This window comes from Paramisgurnus dabryanus, chromosome 17, assembly GCF_030506205.2.
Source record: "Paramisgurnus dabryanus chromosome 17, PD_genome_1.1, whole genome shotgun sequence".
In the NCBI taxonomy this organism is placed as follows: Eukaryota; Metazoa; Chordata; class Actinopteri; order Cypriniformes; family Cobitidae; genus Paramisgurnus; species Paramisgurnus dabryanus.
In genome coordinates, this window is record NC_133353.1 from 33,470,869 (window position 1) to 33,489,123 (window position 18,255).

At 37.2% G+C, this 18,255-nt stretch overlaps 1 protein-coding gene across 4 annotated transcripts in view; it reads left to right on the forward strand.

Moving 5' to 3' along the window:
• ccser2a (coiled-coil serine-rich protein 2a) overlaps window positions 1–18,255 on the forward strand; it is a 170,021-nt gene that overhangs the window by 39,145 nt on the left and 112,621 nt on the right. Inside the window, exons 11-13 of one of the 4 annotated variants that reach the window (XM_073812310.1) lie at window positions 3,983–4,067; window positions 5,269–5,308; window positions 10,672–10,874. The exons of 1 other annotated variant lie outside the window; for it this stretch is intronic. In XM_073812310.1, the coding sequence (XP_073668411.1) occupies window positions 3,983–4,067; window positions 5,269–5,308; window positions 10,672–10,729 (183 nt within the window). In that variant the 3' untranslated portion in view covers window positions 10,730–10,874. Of the gene's footprint in view, window positions 1–3,982; window positions 4,068–5,268; window positions 5,309–10,671; window positions 17,273–18,255 lie in introns of those variants that run through there. 2 more of the 4 variants (XM_065288214.2, XM_065288213.2) reach the window with 2 other exon arrangements.

Genomic DNA, 18,255 nt, shown 5'->3' on the forward strand with positions numbered 1-18,255 from the left:
GCACTTTTCTGATTCAGTCATAGCCCTAATTGATTTTCGCTGTTAAACTAAACTTTAGTTAATAACTGCGGCAATGTACCAAAAAGTTTTCCTTAGTTTTTTTGCATACAGATGACAACATTGATACTGTGTTATGTATGCCAACCGAGTAGTTGGCAATAACAAAACATCTGAACACGTAATATGCATGCGCATGATGTCTCACAAATGTTTTTGTAGTTTGCATGGAGACAAAATGGTATTGTTATTAAAAACATGCACATCAAAACTTGTTTTCAAAAATGTTCAGGCCACCAGTACGCTGTTGTTGTGTAATCGAAAAGTAACAAGCACAGATTATTTCACAGACGCTACTCCGGATACAATTTCGGATCAATTTTGTGCCGAAGGATATCTGGTTTTCTTGCTGCTCAAACAAAATCCTTTCAAAGTTCCCTTCAAAGGTCCAATGTGACATCTCACAAAATGTCAAATCTTTTTTGCCTGGTTTTCAGGCATTGTGATAAGACACGGTGCACCCGGATGCCCAGAAATTGCAAGACTGACAATCACTGTGCTTTTTTGTGCAATATGTATCAAAGGGAGGACTGAGAGCATGTAAGGATGAGACTACTACTTTTATTCGGACCTTTTATGTCATACATTTACATGTCTATGCATTCTCCGAAGGTCCATAATGTAAGATTTAATATGAGTTCCTCCTCAGGTCAACCCACTCCAACCCTACTAAAACCTGTAATGTTCTGGGCATCAGGTTTGTTATGATCGGTTTTGTTTTCAGTATTGCTTCAGAAATTGCCTATGGTGCAACAAAATGGGGTGTAAACACTTTTACAATACGGTTTGCATGGTTAGGGGGAGGATTATGGGCGAGTAAATAAAGAGTTTTGTTCCAAAACAAAATAACTCTGTTTTTACAATTTTATTATGTTTTCATGTTTTTATTTTGTACTTGGCTGTATGTTTTTTGTTTTAAAGGCTTAAATCAAAACAAACCAACTGCAGTTTGATATTAATTTGAATGCACAATCAAAAAATTTGATTTTTGATGGACAGAGTAGAAATATACCAACTTAAAAGTGTAACTTTTAGTAAGATCTCTTGACAGAAATGCAATAGTATATACATAACTATACGTATAAAGACCTTAGATAATGAACTGTATTGTTTTTATTACCTTAGAATGAGCCGTTTTTATCTACATACACCGCGGGTCTTCAGTCGCCGTCATGTTTCTACAGTAGCCCTTAATGGACAAATTGTTCAAGAGTGCGTTTCGTCCTTGCATTGTCTCAGACAACGACATGACGACAGACAACTTAGCCTCTCATTGCGTTGCGAAATTAAGGTTGGTTGCAATTCGAAATCTAACCACTAGATGACGCTAAAAACCCATATACTGTACCTTTAGAATGGCAAGCTGAAAGTTAATTGACAGATGATGATTAAAAAACGCACGGCAAGTCGCTTTATATTAAAGGTGCCGTTTTTCCTGTGTTTTTGAAGCTTTGTTTGTGTATACGGTCTGCAATATAATGTGTTCATGAAGAGTTTGGTTCCAAAACGCATTAAATCCAGTTTGACTAATTTGGGTAAACATTTGTTTTCTATACCAAGAAAAGCACCATTTTCTGTAACAAACTTTCACATAGCATTTTTAGGTTATAATAACATAAAAAATTCAAATCCATAATTTAATTTTCAAAGATTTATTATAAAATCTGTTTTTTTTCCACAAAATGCAATAATCATGAATTTTTTTTTCAAAATGCTATACATCTATTGAATCAATATATAAATGTGCATTCATCTTTGCCATGTTATATTCATTTAGTTGACTAGTGGTATACACTGATTAAAAAAATAAACATTAATGACCTTAACTCTTTCACCGCCAGTGTTTAAAAAAAAGTTGCCAGCCAGCGCCAGCGTTTCTCATGATTTTCACCAAAGTTCAATGCCTTCCAGAAAATGTTCTTCTTTAAATATATAAACATACAATATACCAAATGAAAGAGCAGACCCTCTGCTTTCAAACAAACAAAAAACGTTTCATCCTACCTTTAGTGGTTCTTTTGTAATCAGCTTTTGAATATGGGTAGGTTTCTGCAAAAACACCACATTTTGAGCAAAAAGCAGAGATAATTCCATTTTTGTGACGGACTTTTCATAGAGATCCCATTCAGAGCGATCTTTAAAACAGACACGGACATGCAGCCGCTTGCCATAGGGCAATACTTCCGGGTTTAAAAAGTTGCGGAAGGGCCGCCGCCACCTGGTGGATAATAGCGGTATTGCAGAAAGACGGAAAATCTCGTCATTGGCGGGGAAGCGTTTTCTCTTAATTGACGAGATATCTCGTCAATGGCGGTGAAAGAGTTAATCAAAACACTTACTTTGACTTATCTTTTTTTTTTTTTTTTAAGTTATGTTTTTGCCTTTATTAGATAGATAGTATGATAGGAGAGGACAGGAAAGTATAGGGTGGAGAGAGGGGTACGGGATCGGCAAAGGACCTCGAGCCGGGAATCGAACTCAGGTCGCCGAAAGTGTGTCTGCACCATATGTCGGAGCATTGCCCACTACACCATCGGCTCCGACACTTTGACTTATCTTAAGAACACTGTCATTGCTGCTGTCATCCTTGGTACGTTGCCGCTTAACTTTTTTTAAAGCGATCAGCTGTAAAATGTTTGGTCTTGCTCGATTTTCGTTGACTTTGAGTAAAATAATGGAAAGTTTTTCATAAGATCCCATGGGGTCAATGTGTTAGCATGACAGAAGCTTGATGCTGTCGGGAGAACAAGCAACAGCCGGCATTTTTCCTTCGCCCAAGTGCTTCTCGCGTAAATATGATTTTATGGCTTACGTTTCTTCCCCGCCACAGAAAACACCACAGGTTTATCAATGCCATCAAAAGTATTCATTTGTTTTTGTTTGTTTGTTAATCACGAAGTACAAAGTAGATGAGGAAAACTTGGATTCTTTGTGTATTCAAAGCCGCCATTATTGTTTACATTGCGTTGAATGGTGCGCTGTGAATTGTTTAGCGGATTTATTGCATTCTGCAGAGAAGAAAGACTGGTCTTTGTCGCAGTTTGGAAAAAAGGGAGAAAAGAGGACGGAATAACAGCAGATATCGGGTTTTTGCATTAAACTAAACTAACTTTTAAAAATGGCCTTTATCACGTTTTGGAATGTTATATTGAAAAAACTAAGTATTTCTCACACAATTTACTTATCTCTAAAGCGCTGTTTTCAGTGTTGTGATTCGACAGCAGCTTAGCGCACGTTGTCCGGAAATGTCACGCATGGCATTTTTTGATGTATTCTTGTAGGCATAGGTCAGATTATTGTCATCATATACCTGGAAAGAAGTAGTGGGCTGTAGTCCAAAGCAAATTCTGTTAAAGAAAATATATCGCTTGGCATTAAACTTTGAGCTTTATAATTTTGCAGGTATTATTAATGCTCTAACAGCAACATTACACACTAACTAAAGTTGGGATCTCCAAAGATGGCACATTTAAAGCATCTGCCAAATGCATAAATGTAAAACCAGAAGGCGGAGATAATTGATAATTGGTTGATAGGAAAGCTGTTCTATGCCCAAACCATAACCCTACCGCCTGTTTCACACATACTGAGTGTACAGAGCGTGAGCAGAGCATTTTCATTTAACCGCCCATATTAACAGCATTCACAAAGGGGGTGAAATGAATACGCCTTGCTCAAGCAGAACGAGTTAAAGTGGAGTAAGAGGGCATTTATTAGATGTACCTGGACCACGGGCACTCGCAGGCATTTAAATGTAATGTTCAGACATTCATTGTAGTAGTTCTCAGACAAAAGTCTGAGCCTCGCCTCCTAAACTACGTGTTAGTCTCGGTTCACTGGAGTTTCTCTCTCTACAGATGTTTGTGCACGTGTGCTCGTAGTGTACGTCTGTGTGTGTCACGGTTTTTCTGTGTGTGTGTTGCAGGCTGCATCCACTTCTTCTCTACTCACTCCCTGGCAGTGCCAGTACCAGGCTGCACCTCGTGCCAGCATGCCTCAACGCAGACAAAGTGAGTCATTAACCCCTAATCTTTAAACTCGGTCTCTCAGCAAACCGTTCTTTCCACCCATCTCTCTCTATGTGTGTTTTTTTCTTTCTTTTTGGGATGCTGTCTCTATATAGGTTTATAAATAGGATTACTATTTATAAATATAGTGGGAGTTTTAGGATGTGTAAGGAGACCAGTTCAGTCTCAGGAGAGGATGTCAGAGAGTTTTGATGTGTGGAAGGGAGATACTGTGGATGGAAAAGTGAAAGTGTATCAGACAGAGTCAGCAGTTCCCTGCTGTAAAGGCTTTGAAGTGTGTCTGTCGGGTTTAGATGGGTCACTGGCTGAACACACCGATCTATTACATTATGTGTGTATGTGGATAGGCTGTGAAGCATGAGAAGCAGGTGCGTTTTGTTCAGGGGTTTTGAGTAAACATCTTTGCGCACCAGTGCGGTCAGTTGAAGACCCAACATGTGTTGCCTGAACCAGCTTGACCACATGGTGCTGCAAACTAAGTGCTGTTCCACTAATTTTTTTAATCCGCTTAAAAAAATCGCCACGTTTTATTTTGTGCCACCATACTTACTTGTGTAACTACTCATGTAACAGTCTTTAATTCACCTCTGTTTGGATCCTAAGGAATGAATGGGGCTAGGAGTGGTGTTTTCCTTTTTAAAGAGGCTTCCTTATTTGTTAATTATAACACAGTTTGCAAATAAAGTGAAATACAGACCAGCATGAATGCTCCACTTGCGCATCCGTGAAAACAAAGCACAATGAACGCATCAATGCAAACTTCATCTGCGCTTTAAACATGAAACTTGCGCATCTGTGAAAGCAAAGTACAATGAACGCGAGCTGCTTCTGGGATTTAAACGTGTCGTTTTAACGAGTGAACTAATGAAGGATTGTGATTGCAATGAGATTCGAGAGAGTGATTTTTTTATAATCGTGCAGCCTTAGTTATTTTTAACCCAGCATTGTGTCTAAAAGGTGAGAAATGGTTGTAATTGAATTTAATTTTGTCTGCCTTACCGTTTCTGCCCGTCTCTGTTTTGTCGGCCATTTACTAATGTTTTCTTTATATCTTTCCATTCTCTTCTCATATTTCCGTTTCTTCAGTCTGTTCCCTCTTTTGCTTCTACCCATTACCAAATTGACAACACTGTGCTCTGTGTTGTTTCTCCCCCTCTGCCTATCCCATAATGCCCCTGGACAGGGGTGGAGCATCTCGTACATTACTTCCGTGACACAGCGTGGTACAGTAACGGCTACTAAAAGCTTCAACCTTTGCATGGTCATTTGACATGAAGTAATCCACCAATGCATGCTTGTCGTGTCGCCTTTCCGCATGTTAGTTTTAGAGCATGCAAACAATTCTCGTTACACACTAAATATCAAATGCACACAGCTGGCATGACTTTCTCTTTTGCCCAAACCACCTGTTTCAATCTTGTCCTCTGTGGGCTGTGATTGCTGTGGGTATGTTAGATCTGTCTTTGCCCTGATGGAGCTCCAATGTTTACTGGCGCTTTCTGGGAAAACCATCATTTCTTCCAGCTCACACATACACACAGAGACTTTATCCAAACATTTATCTGTCTGCACAGGTGGACTGAAGTTTAAACATCAAATACACAAAAGCAGGACATTGGCCACATTGCAATTGTCATCAGTCCTGTGACTGCCCAGGGGAACACAGGACGGTTTTAGAGGACAATTAAAATAAAATGATCCGATAACTCCCCAGGAATTGGTATTATAACCTCTTCCTGCACAAAGCCAGGATATTAAAAACCCTTCTATTATCAAAACGGACGCATTTATTCACACTAACCCTACGGTAAGACGAACGACTGAATTAGAGGCAGACTTTATTACAGCTCTTTCTATTGTAATATTTAGCGAAAATGTTACGAAGGTTATCTTGTGAAACATTTCAGAGGTTGTTAATTCTCTCCGCTCATCTCTATAGCCTTGGGTGTTGCTCTACCTAAAACTAGACGTTGTTGAATAAATACATATTTGACACAGTCTGACTCCTTGACTCATAAAAAGAAAAATTTGACTTATTCTACTGGAAAGTTATGTACTCCCTCATTCTGGGGCCATTTTTTTAACCATAAACTGAAAAGTTTTTACGTGGTTTGGATATTTTTTTTTTACAAGGCAGCGATGTTTTGGGCCCTAAAACGTAAACTTTTATAGTCAGGTATCAATGTAAACTACGTAAAGTTGAATCTGTGATACCGCTAACATCATTCGCAGTCTATAGGTGTGCTTGAGTATAACCAAAACAATAATGGTGGCCTATAGGACTGTGTTTGTGCTGCTGAGTTTATTAATGCTTCTCCGACAAAGTTTATAAAATTTTGAATCTAGGGTCACTTGTAGTAAAAACATACCTCATCGTACATCTAAGCACAACTGCTTATTGCTTTCTGCGTTGTTTTTGAGATCTTCATGCATGATGACATTTAAAGTCCCAGACAAAGTCTGTAGTCCCATGTAGCAACTTATCAACCGCCCTTTTAAAGACATGTAAAAAAAGCATGGGAAAAAAATGCTAAATCGATTCCGGGTGTTGCCCACAAAAATATCTTCCCTGCGGCACTCTATAAGAATGCGTATGTGCAACGGTGTGCAGAAATTCTTTGCAAAGTAACATCGCCATCTATTGGCCTGGCACACATAAGACAGCGTATTAGTCGTTGATTCGTTTAAAGGGACACTACACTTTTTTTTTAAAAATGCTAATTTTCCCCTAGAGTTAAACAATTGAGTTCTACTGTTTTGGAATCCATTCAGTTGATCTCCGGGTCTCGCGGTACAACTTTTAGCATAGCTTAGCATAAGTCATTGAACCTGATTAGACCATTAGCATCGCGCTCAAAAATGACCAAAGATTGATGATATTAGCAGTGCCCGAAAATAGTCCCCAGCTATTGAAAGGTACCAAGGGGACTAATTTCGGGCAGATCGCGTAATATCATGCTGCAGCCATGTTACGGCAGCAAAGTCCTTGATTATTACGCCAGAATGAGAGTATAGTTCCTAGCCATATCTGCCTAGAAAATCGCTACTTTTAATTTTCTGTCAGTCTTCGTACACGATGTAACTACAGAAGAGTCAAGTTTTAAATAAGAAAAATATCGAAACTGGTTATTTTTTAGCGTGATGTTAATGGTCTAATCAGATTCAATGGGTTGTGCTAAGCTATGCTAAAAGTGGTACCGCCAGACCAGGAGATCAGCTGAATGGATTCCAAAACGGTAAAACTCAAATGTTTAACTCGAGGAGCTGGAAAATGAGCATATTTTCAAAAAAAGTGGAGTGTCCGTTTATCTTTCTGACAGCGTTGTTGTGACTCGTGTGTACGTGAAATTGTCTGAAATGCAAAGGAAAAACTATTTTGCAACATTGCTGTCGTGTAAACGTAGCCTCGGGTATTCATGAAGATTAATTAACATTTTAAAGCATGTACAATCTCTGGCTCTGAAATGATGACACTTTGGTGCCAATTTGACTCAGTCAACAAACGCAGAGCGACTACAAACAGCAAACTGTTTGTTTGTTTGTTTGTTTGTTTGTTTGTTTGAAGATCTTTTTACTTTTGTTGTTTTTGTTTGTAATGGTGCTGCATGTTTGTGTGTGATCATTTCTTTTGGCTTACCAAATGCATTCGCTGTGGTTTCATACTAATAGCGTTTCTTCAACTCCATAAAGAGCTGGGGTTTCTGTGTTACTAAATTTTTTTCCAGGTTTGGACCATCAGAAGCATAAAAGTTAATAATATTTAAAATCGAGGTTCAAGTCTCATAATTTAATGATGAGAAAAGGAGCATCAAAGTTTGATTTCACTCATTGATTTCAATCTTTGACATGATTTTACTCTAAAGATAACAAGGTTATATTTTCACAGTGTTTAAACTTTAGCTTCTCTCATCTGCCCGCACTTCTGTGCCCTTACTAGGTTTAAAAGTTCAGTCTCTTGGGTCGGTCTGTTCTCACTAAGTGAGAAAAAGACAAAGATGAATGAATTATGAATGTGTTACCTGCAGGTGTCAGCCCATGTCTCTCCGCCCTTGTGCCATAATGATGTAACATAAGAAGAAACTGTCTGCACTCCAACTCACAAACAGTTTGCTACTTGTGCTCAAACACTCAGACAAACTCTTGTACCCTTGTCAAACCCTATTACACAGTTATTCAGTATTTTTCTGGGGGGATTCTCAGCTATTGCCTCTCAGAGATGAATCGGTATGAACATTTTACATCACAGTTATAGTGACCAAAATCACCCCAATTATTAATATTATCATGGTTTTGTGAACAATTTTTAAAAATGTACTGATGCAAACCAAATTTACAATAGATTTTTCATGTGCACTTTTGTTCGCATAAACATCAATAAATAACATTAACATTAATCATGGCACTTTTGGGATTGTGCGATAAATCTAGTTCAGATAAAACACAAGTAAATCAGATTTTCATATAGACACAGGACAAATCAGCAAGTCATCTGTCTGCGTATGTTGCGAGAAATCGGGTGTACTTTAGGACCCAGGAGGAAACTGCACGACATGCATGACCTGCGCTCAAAGCAATCGCACAAGAAACAATCAAAGTGGAAAGGAGCTTTAAACTCATCAAATGACATAATTTAATTTAAATGAATAGAAAATATGGATCTGTCTAAAGAAATATTAGGTAATGTCTCAGTACAACTAGATTTGTCTAAAATGTAAACATGTTTTGGATTTAAACTTGGTCAGTGATGCACTGTCATCACAAACACATCAGACGTGAAAGAATGTGTTTGTCTCACGTTATTGCTTAAATTGGTTTATGCTGGACAGGGGTTTTCAAGCAGTGACACTTTTATTGCAGTTAACCATTAAACCGGTAGTTGTTACATCTCTATTACTTCTCCAGCTTTTTTAAAACATAAAACTTTAAGACTTTTCATTTCCCCCTGTTCAGCTAAAGCTGACAATGCTGTTTTGCAATTGTATTGAGATGTTATACAGTGGCGGATTTAGCAGATTGGGGGCCCAAGGCGAAGGTATGTATGTATGGGGCCCCCCTATCCGATCTATAAAAGAGAACGAAGGTTTTATTATTCCAAAATTTAGATGGAAAGCAGAGAACACTCAAAGTGTAGTACTACACAAACCAATAGAGAATAAGTTAATGGGGCAAAAACAGCCACGGACAGTAAATGAGGGAGAAAAAATTAAAATCTGATGCTGCATAAAAACTAGCAATTCATCAAAGCTTATGTTGTTACTAATCTTTCACATGCCCAAGACTGTGATAAAAGGTAACACAAAATCCAGCCCACAATCACTTTTTATATTGAAAATAAGTAATTGTATGTGTGTTTCCCCAAATCAGTTTTGAGTTTTGAAAAAATTATTGGCAATCAAAGAGTAAAAATCCTGGATTTTTTATGAAAAATTTAGCCGTTTTAATCAGGACTGAGGTTGATTAACAGATTTATGCAAAAACATTTGAAACCAAATATTTATCTGATTTTTACAGTAGCTTTGAATTTTCCCACAGTGTATTGTTGAGTTTTTAAAAAAGTTTTAAAGCATTTTCCCAAAATATGTGTCAAAATAAGATCCAAAATCATTCCATTTGCTTAAACACAGAGAAAGTTGTGGCCAAATTAAGACTCAACAGCACCCCAATATGGATGAAAACATCCCCAACATAACATAAGGGTTTAATTAGTTTTGTTCTGTAGTAACGTTATTTACTTGACCAAAAAAATGATTTTTATCAGTGTAGGGCTATTACTAGCAGAACTAGGCGGTTGACTTACCAAAGCCCCATTTTTCGCGTTTATATTTGTCTTGATTAGTCTCTGTTTGTGTACTTTCCCAGTCCTCCTGTCACTCTGAGTTTATCTTTTGCGCCACACAGTGTGCACCATTACAGACTAGTCCATTTTAATGTGAAAGAAGGGGGTGTATGTGTGTAGTGACAGATAAACATGAACTGGACATTTTAACTACTATTTCAAAGTTTCAACGTATTTCTTAAGATTATTAATACAATTTACAATGCTTTTGAAGTGTTCGTGATGATAAGGGTTTTATTTATTTATTAGGTTGGTTGGGGGCCCCCCTAATATGACCGCTGGTAGGGGGCCCCCCTAATATGACCGCTGGTAGGGGGCCCCCCTAATATGACCGCTGGTAGGGGGCCCCAAGCAGCCGCTTACCTATGCCTCTATGTTAAGACCGCCTCTTGTGTTATATACATTACAATGATTAGATACCAGTAACATAGATATGTTGGATGCTGGATAAAACTACAATTGGCCACTAGGAGGTGCTGTGGTCTCAGAACAACTGTGTACTTTTTTCTTACATTGCAGAAACAAGAGATACAAAACGCCTCTTATATGTTGTGTCATGATGCCCGGTTGAATTCAGTGCAGAGTGTGTTGCATTTTACTAAAAAACATACTAGCGAACATGCCCACAAATCCTGACACAGTCACAGTCGCACACAGTTTTGGTTCAATCCTGTTTTCGATTGCTAAATAATCTTATACATCAGCTGTCACACATCTACACTATAACATTCTGTCTTGTGTCTTCAACAGCCTCAAATACTTCAGCCCATCAACCGCCTCCCCGACTCCCTCATCCAGGGAAGAGTAGCAAGAACAGTCCCAACCGGGGTCCGCAGTGATGCCGGGGAGGGGTCTCCTGCTTTTCCGAGCACTACTGGAGTCCCTCGCCAGGAGTTGAGATCCCTGCCTGACCCAGAGGAGCTAAGCCTGTTGCTTAGCACCCACCTTCGCATTCAAGACAACCACGAGTGTGACTCACAAATCGTGAGACCGATCCCAAATAAAGTCTTGCAAACATCAACACCATCATTCTTCAGCCCTCTTTTCCTGCAGCGTCCTCGGCTGCACAAACGGGTTACCGTCCCTGCTCTGCCCGTAGGGGGCAGTAGTGAGGCAAAGCCTGGACCCACAATGAACCACAATGCTAAACCGCTCCCTCCTCCAACCAGAGGTTTACCGTGCATCAGTTCAGGGAATCGGAGAGAGACTCGTGGCCTGTCGTTTAAGCCTTGGCCACCGGTGGTTAAGACGGAGACGGTCCCCAATGAAGGAGTGTCTGAAGCTTCAGGTGTGCTCAGTGTCTTGCAAAGCCAAAGATCCTCTGAGCATAAGATGAAGCCATAGACACAGATACTGTAAGGCTACCTCCCTAAATGCATGCAGCTTGCACTAGCAGACTCTTAAAACTTCAAAGCTAAACAAAGCAGCTAAGCTATTGCGTCTAACTATGCAACAAAACTCCCGTATGTCACAATCAGTGCTTCTGTTGCACACAATTTAAGATCGTCATCTGTCATTCCAAACCACTAACATTTACATTTATAGGCATTCGTTGTTATTCCTAATGGATTAAAGGATTTAATTGACAATATTAATGAATATTGGAAATTCGCAAAGGATTTTTATTTGATATCTATTTGTAATTGACATAAACTGTCTGTGGAGCTCATTTGAGACCCTCGGTGTCTTGATATTTCCCCATGTGGCGTGTCCTGTGGACACCTGCGGAGATTTGGCTCTCACATATATGGGTGTTTGTGACATTTACATCACCAATCTCCTGCAGCTTTGCTGAGAAGTGCTTATTTTTTTTCGATGTGCCGTCCAGGGGCTTTACTGAAGGATAAAAAGATTCAGTGTATCACATCACTCAATTCACAGCTGTCCTTAAGTTACCACGGTGAGTCGGTTGTTCACTTTATTTTCTGAATTTACTGCATAAAAAACAAAGCAAACATCCAAAATTCGTTTTTGTTCTGACGTCTTTCATCTTTTTGCCTATACGTGGTGTTTATGCAAGCGGGTGCTTGTGGTTTTATTAGGGCTTCAGTTATGATCAACAGATTTTCGTTTTAATTAGATTCATGCCTCCCGCATTAATGAAGTACTTTTTCTTGATTATGAATCGTGTGGTAGGCACATTTTTTTCTTGTTAGTTGCATACCAAATTACGTACTGATGCTTTTTAATTATTTAAACATTATAATAATGTTTACAGTTTATATGCATTTATGAAGCTGCTCCCTTTGCGCCGATCCTGCAGGATTTATTTACTGAAAGAAAGATTTTCTGCCTTGATTTTGGCAATGCAAAGAAACTTAAACGCACAAATAAGTACAGACTTGAGCAAATACTGACATTTCAGAAAATATTTGGGAATTGGTTTGACCACACAGACCAAACAGTATACAGGTATGTTTGGCTTTACAATACAGTTAATATATTTATTGTTCTTGATGGTCAAGTATCAGGTGAATATTTAGGTTAGGATTTAATTTTGAGACTAACCGGACTGATCACAGTCATCTTCAAATTTGTTGTTCTGCAAATCTTTACTTTTTGGAATTATAGTCATCGGTCTTGGTTTCATTCAATAAAACGTTTTCACTTTCAGGTTTAAAAAAAAAATATGTAAGGTTTTCATGTACCGCATGGTCAGTCGTTAAAGGTTTTGTGCTCGTTGCATGCCTTGATTATATTAACTTATTATGAAAACACATACTGTACCACTGTACTCACAGTGCAATGCAAAAATATACAGAGAAACGCATACAGTATTGTACAAAAATCGTAGGCCAGCACCAGCTTTGTTTTAAGTTTGAATAATCATCAATATTTTTCGATCTCTTTATTAAAATCCAAACAGAAAGTACAGGAATATGTACACAAAATGTAAAAATATGTACACAAAATAAAAATAAAATTCAGAACAAAATGGCAGCTAAAAGTAAGTATTTAGTGTTGACCTCTCTTGGCACTAAACACATCTTGACCTCTTTCGAGGAGACTGAAGTCGATTTCAATTATTTAAAGTCGATTTTTTGAAAATATTCGATTAGAACTAGGATTTAATTTCATTTAGGTTTAAGAGATCATGCAGGTTCCAGTTATTGCTCAAGTGTAAGATGAGCCCACACTAAACACTTCACACTTCAGGTTGTATTTTTTTATTTAATTTCTTGTATTTTCTGGTTGTTTTCTAATAAAGAGATTGAGAAGTAATTATATATGGTCATTGCAGCATTGCAAAAACAACAAATCTAATGATGGCTTAAGATTTTTGCACAATACCTATCCATAGTATAATTTTAAATATAGCAAGAAGCCACCCCTGTGCATTTAAAGGATTACTTCACTTTAATAATAAGAAAAAATCCTGATAATTTACTCACCCCCGTGTCATCCGAGATGTTTGTTTTTCATCGTTTTTCATTGTTCAGTCTTCAGTTTTTTTATTTTTGAGGAAAACATTCCAGGATTTTTCTCCATATAGTTGACTTTAGTGGACCTCAACAGTAAACCCACTTTTAACTGATCCCAAACAATTGTCATTTTCGCCAGGAAAAAATAAAAAATATGTATTTTAAACCATATCTTCTCGTCTTGCACTAGCCGTGTAATGCGCCAGCGTGACCTTACATATTACGCAATCATGTCGAAAGGTCACACATGACGTGTCGAAAACTGCCACTAAAAAGTTTACAAGTGTGGAGAAAGAGGAGCGTTGTTATTGTGGAATAATACTTTTTTTTTTATTATAAGTGCAAAACATACAACAGATAGTTAAGTAGTAAACAACGAAAACATAACAGACAACAAAAACAAAAACAACAATTGTGACAATGATTTGTTCTGCTCAATGATATAGTAAATAAATGAATAATAAATTAAACGGAAATATAGATGATAATATTGTTATGAAGCAATGATAATAAGCAAAATAATAATAATAAGACAAAAAAAATAATAATAATAATTTAAACAGATAATAAATAATTTAAACAGATAATATTTGTCGAATAATACTAATGAAAGGAATAGTTCACCCAAAAATGAAAATAATGTCATTAATGACACACCTTAATGTCGTTCCATAATCGTAAGACCTCCGTTCATCTTCGAAACACAGTTTAAGATGTTTTAGATTTAGTCCAAGAGCTTACATTTTGAATTACATTTTGGTCAAAAAAGAACAAAAATGACGACTTTATTCAGCATTGTCTACTCTTCCTGTGAAGCGCATGCGCGAGACTAAAGTCACGTCATGCGGATGACGTACAACGCGGCTGACGTGTTATCTGGTGCGCCCCAGCTGTTTTTTTTGTGCGCCTGGGCTTCGTTTACAGTCTGAGGAAAAGACAAGCTGTAAGTTTGAAAAAAAAAATGCAAATATGTCCGAGGATAACACGTCAGCTGCGTCACTGCACTCATGTGACTTTAGTCTCACGCATGCGCTTCACAATAGACGCGGAAAATGAAGACAATGCTGAATGAAGTCGTCATTTTTGTTCTTTTTGGACCAAAATGTATTTTCGATGCTTTAACACATTCTCACTGTTAGTCACATGGACTACTTTGATGATGCAAGACGAGAAGTTGAGGTTTAAAAAAACTTTTTTGGGTGGGGGGTGAAAATGACGATCGCCAGATCGCTTGTGCCTCGGTTGGGCTAGTTTAGAGCCCTTTTCGAAACTGCAATTTGAAACTGTAAACTGTTGAGGTCCACAATATGGAGATTCATAATCCTGAAATGTTTTCCTCAAAAAACATAATTTCTTTTCGACTGAAGAAAGAAAGACATAAACATCTTGGATGACATGGGGGTGAGTAAATAATCCAGATTTTTTTAATGGAAGTGGAGTAATCCTTAAAATGCAGTCATAGTCTGTGTACTGTAGATGCAGCACTTCATAACTCTGGTATATACAGTACAGTTTACCAGACGGTTCAACCCTCAACGTAAGAAATATCACTTCACCTTAGACGTTTAATCTATAGCGAAATTGATTTTTCTGCCATCTTCCTACAATGCAAGCAGCTTAGGGTGCTTAAGCCCACCTCACGTGGACACTTCAAGACACACCCAAAGAAGAGATTGGCGCCCATGTCTGTATCCACCTAAAGAAAATCAATGATACAAGAATATTTGTGTGTGTGCGTTTCTCTCACACAACTCTGTGGTTACACTAAGCAGAAAATCAATTGAGGACTTGTTTTGTAACGCTCGAGACGGTTTGTTTGTATTTCTCTCTCTTTCTGTATCTCTGTGGGTCTGAAGGGGGGAGAGGTCCCGCGTAATGTGCTGCGGTCTCGCTAATGGAAAGTTGCAGGAGTACATCGATTCAGTCTGCTGCGGTCAGAGGTGAATGGCTCGTGTCAGTGAAGTGTCTGCTCGCAGCTAGTCTGATCCGTCTTCTTTGCCCATTACCCAAATACAAATAGATTTAATAGACATCTCATAATGAAATATTGAGCTGGATGTTTAATTAACATGCCAGCAGAGATTATTGCGAGCTACACTGCAAAAAATGATTTTCAAGAAAACATTTTCTTAGTTTTTTTGTCTTGTTTTAAAGGGACACTTCGCCCATTTGCATTAAGCTTTATATAGTTAGAACCCCAGTCATGTTTTTGAATGCTCTGCTAAAAAATGATTTTCAAGAAAAACATTTCTTAGTATTTTTGTCTTTTTCTTGATGAGCAAAACGACCCAAGAAAATAAAGTCTAGTTTTTGGACCAAAAATATCAAATTTTAGTGATTTTGTGCATAAAACAAGCAAAACATCGGCCAATGGGGTAAGCACATTTTTCTTACATTTTTCTTGAATTTGATCCGTCTTTTAGTAAATTAGTTCAAGATTTTTTTGCTTGCCCCATTGGCAGATTTTTTTTATATGCACAAAATCACTTAAATTTGATATTTTTTGTCTAAAAACTAGACTTATTTTCTTGGGTCGTTTTGCTCATCAAGAAAAAGCATCTTAAATTAAGAATTTTTAGATATTTTACTGAAAACAAAAAATGACTTTCTTACCTAGTATTTTTGTCTTGTTTTCAGTAAAAATATCTAAATATTCTTAAATTTAAAGTGTATGTTCTTCAGGAGCAAAATGACCTAGGAAAATAAGTCTAGTTTTTAGACAAAAAATATAAAATTTAAGTAAATTAGTGCTTAAAACAAGCATAAAAAATCTGCCACTCGAATAAGAAAATGTTCTTGAAATAAGTTTACTTTTTTTCATAAACGCTTAATTCAAGAAAATGTTTCATATTAGATTGGCAGATTTTTTTGCTTATTTTAAGCACAAATTCGCTTAAATTTTATATTTTCCTAGGTCATTTTGCTCAACAAGAAAATGCATCTTAATTTAAGAATTTTTAGATAGTATTTTTGTCTTGTTTTCAGAAAAAATAAGTAAGAAAATCATATTTTGCAGTATTTTAACCACAGACTGTAAAAAAGATGAATGATGTGTCCCTTTAGACTTCTTTGTAAAAATTAAGGCTAATTATCTTCTGATGACATCATTTGGAGGAGTGACTGTGAGGTTGAGCTGCAATATCAAGGCCCCGCCCATTTTCGACTTGGACACTTAAAAGTAAATTAACGTGAAAAATGTATTTGAAGTTTGATACTTAGGTTGGAATAAATAACTTATACTGCAGCCAGCCACCAGGGGGCGATCAAAATGTTTTGGATTTACTTTGCAGGACGTGATGAGGCTTTATATGTCAGTTTTCACTGTCAACCAAGTATATAATGGCAACACTCATTGTTTGTTTGCGCGTTACTTCTAAATTGCCGTTCTCCGGAGAGTGTTTACATTGAAGACCTGCACAAAGGCGCCATTAAACAAACAAACAAACAAACAAACAGCCTGCATTAGATTCCCAAATTGCAAAACTAAATGCACTCATACAGAGACCTCATACTGTTATGTAAAATACACTTACGATTGCTGCCCATACCTGTATGCCTTCCTGTGGATTCTTATCACAAAAAATCCTTTTAGAGCATATAATAAAATAAAAATCCTATCCGTACGGTTCACGTCATGCCGTGTTTTCACACGTTGTTACCAACCTTACTCCATTAAATCTTGGAGAAAACAACAGTTGCCATCTTGTTGGTAGACAGAATAGTAGAGGAATGAATTTAAGCACTTTAATTGACCTGTTAGACCTCTAATATGAGATTTTTGTTGTTGATTTTTTTTTGGACTGGGCAGATTTACTGTCCTTTTTTGTGTTTAAACTTCTTTTATTTGGCTATTTATGTGTTTAATGCTTTGTCCCTGTGTGTGCTCCAGTGGAATGTGTGAGACTTTAATAAAGTAAAGAAATAACATATTTGCTGTTGAAGTGTTTTTTATAGAGTCGTACAGTCATAGAGTTTGCCTCTGTGTCAAAGACGTTTGCTCGCAGTGAAGTTTTTCCTAATAATATTTCACACACTACAGTATTTCTGTGCAAATCACTTTTATGCCAGATTTTATTCCACCTGTGTGTGTGTGTGTGTGTGTGTGCGTGTGTGTGTGTGTGTGTGTGTGTGTGTGTGTGTGCAGGCATGTGCATGTGTGCGCACATGTGTTTGTGTAAGAGAGAGACAATGGAGAGCTAATGGAAAATGTGGTCTGAAAGAAATCATTAATTACATAATTGTGTGTGATTATCCAGACCTCGAGGACGTGTTTGTTTTCTTGCTGTTCATTTGTTTGTTTTCAGAGCGGAACAAAAGCAATGACAGTCATCTAATTCCTCTGTATTTTACAGAAAAGTAGGGAATTTCTCATCCCAGCTTGGATTTCGGCACAAGCACGATAAAATGTAATGTGCCTTAGTAAAGTTTCACTGATATATGTGACCCTGGACCAGTCATAAGGGTACATTTTTATAAATTGAGAGATTTAAACATTATAAGCTGAATAAATACGCTTTCCATTAAAAGTGTGTGTGTTTGTTTGTTAGGATAGGACAATATTTTGCAGATATATTTGAAAATTTGAAATGTATAAGGGTGCAAAAAATTTGATAGCCTTTAAAGGTGTCCAAATGAAGTAGCAACACATATTACTAATGTTAAATACATTTTTTATAAACTGTATATATTTATGATAGAAAACTTACAAAATACCTTCATATAACATGATCTTTACTAAGTTAATATCCTAATGATTTTTGGAATAAAAAAACATAATTTTATACAAAATATACCCTTGCTACGATTGATTGATTGATTGATTGATTGATTGATTAACTTTATTAATCCCTGATGTGAAATTCACATTTCACAGCAAGCTCACTACACACAATAATAAATGGTTTTAAAAAAA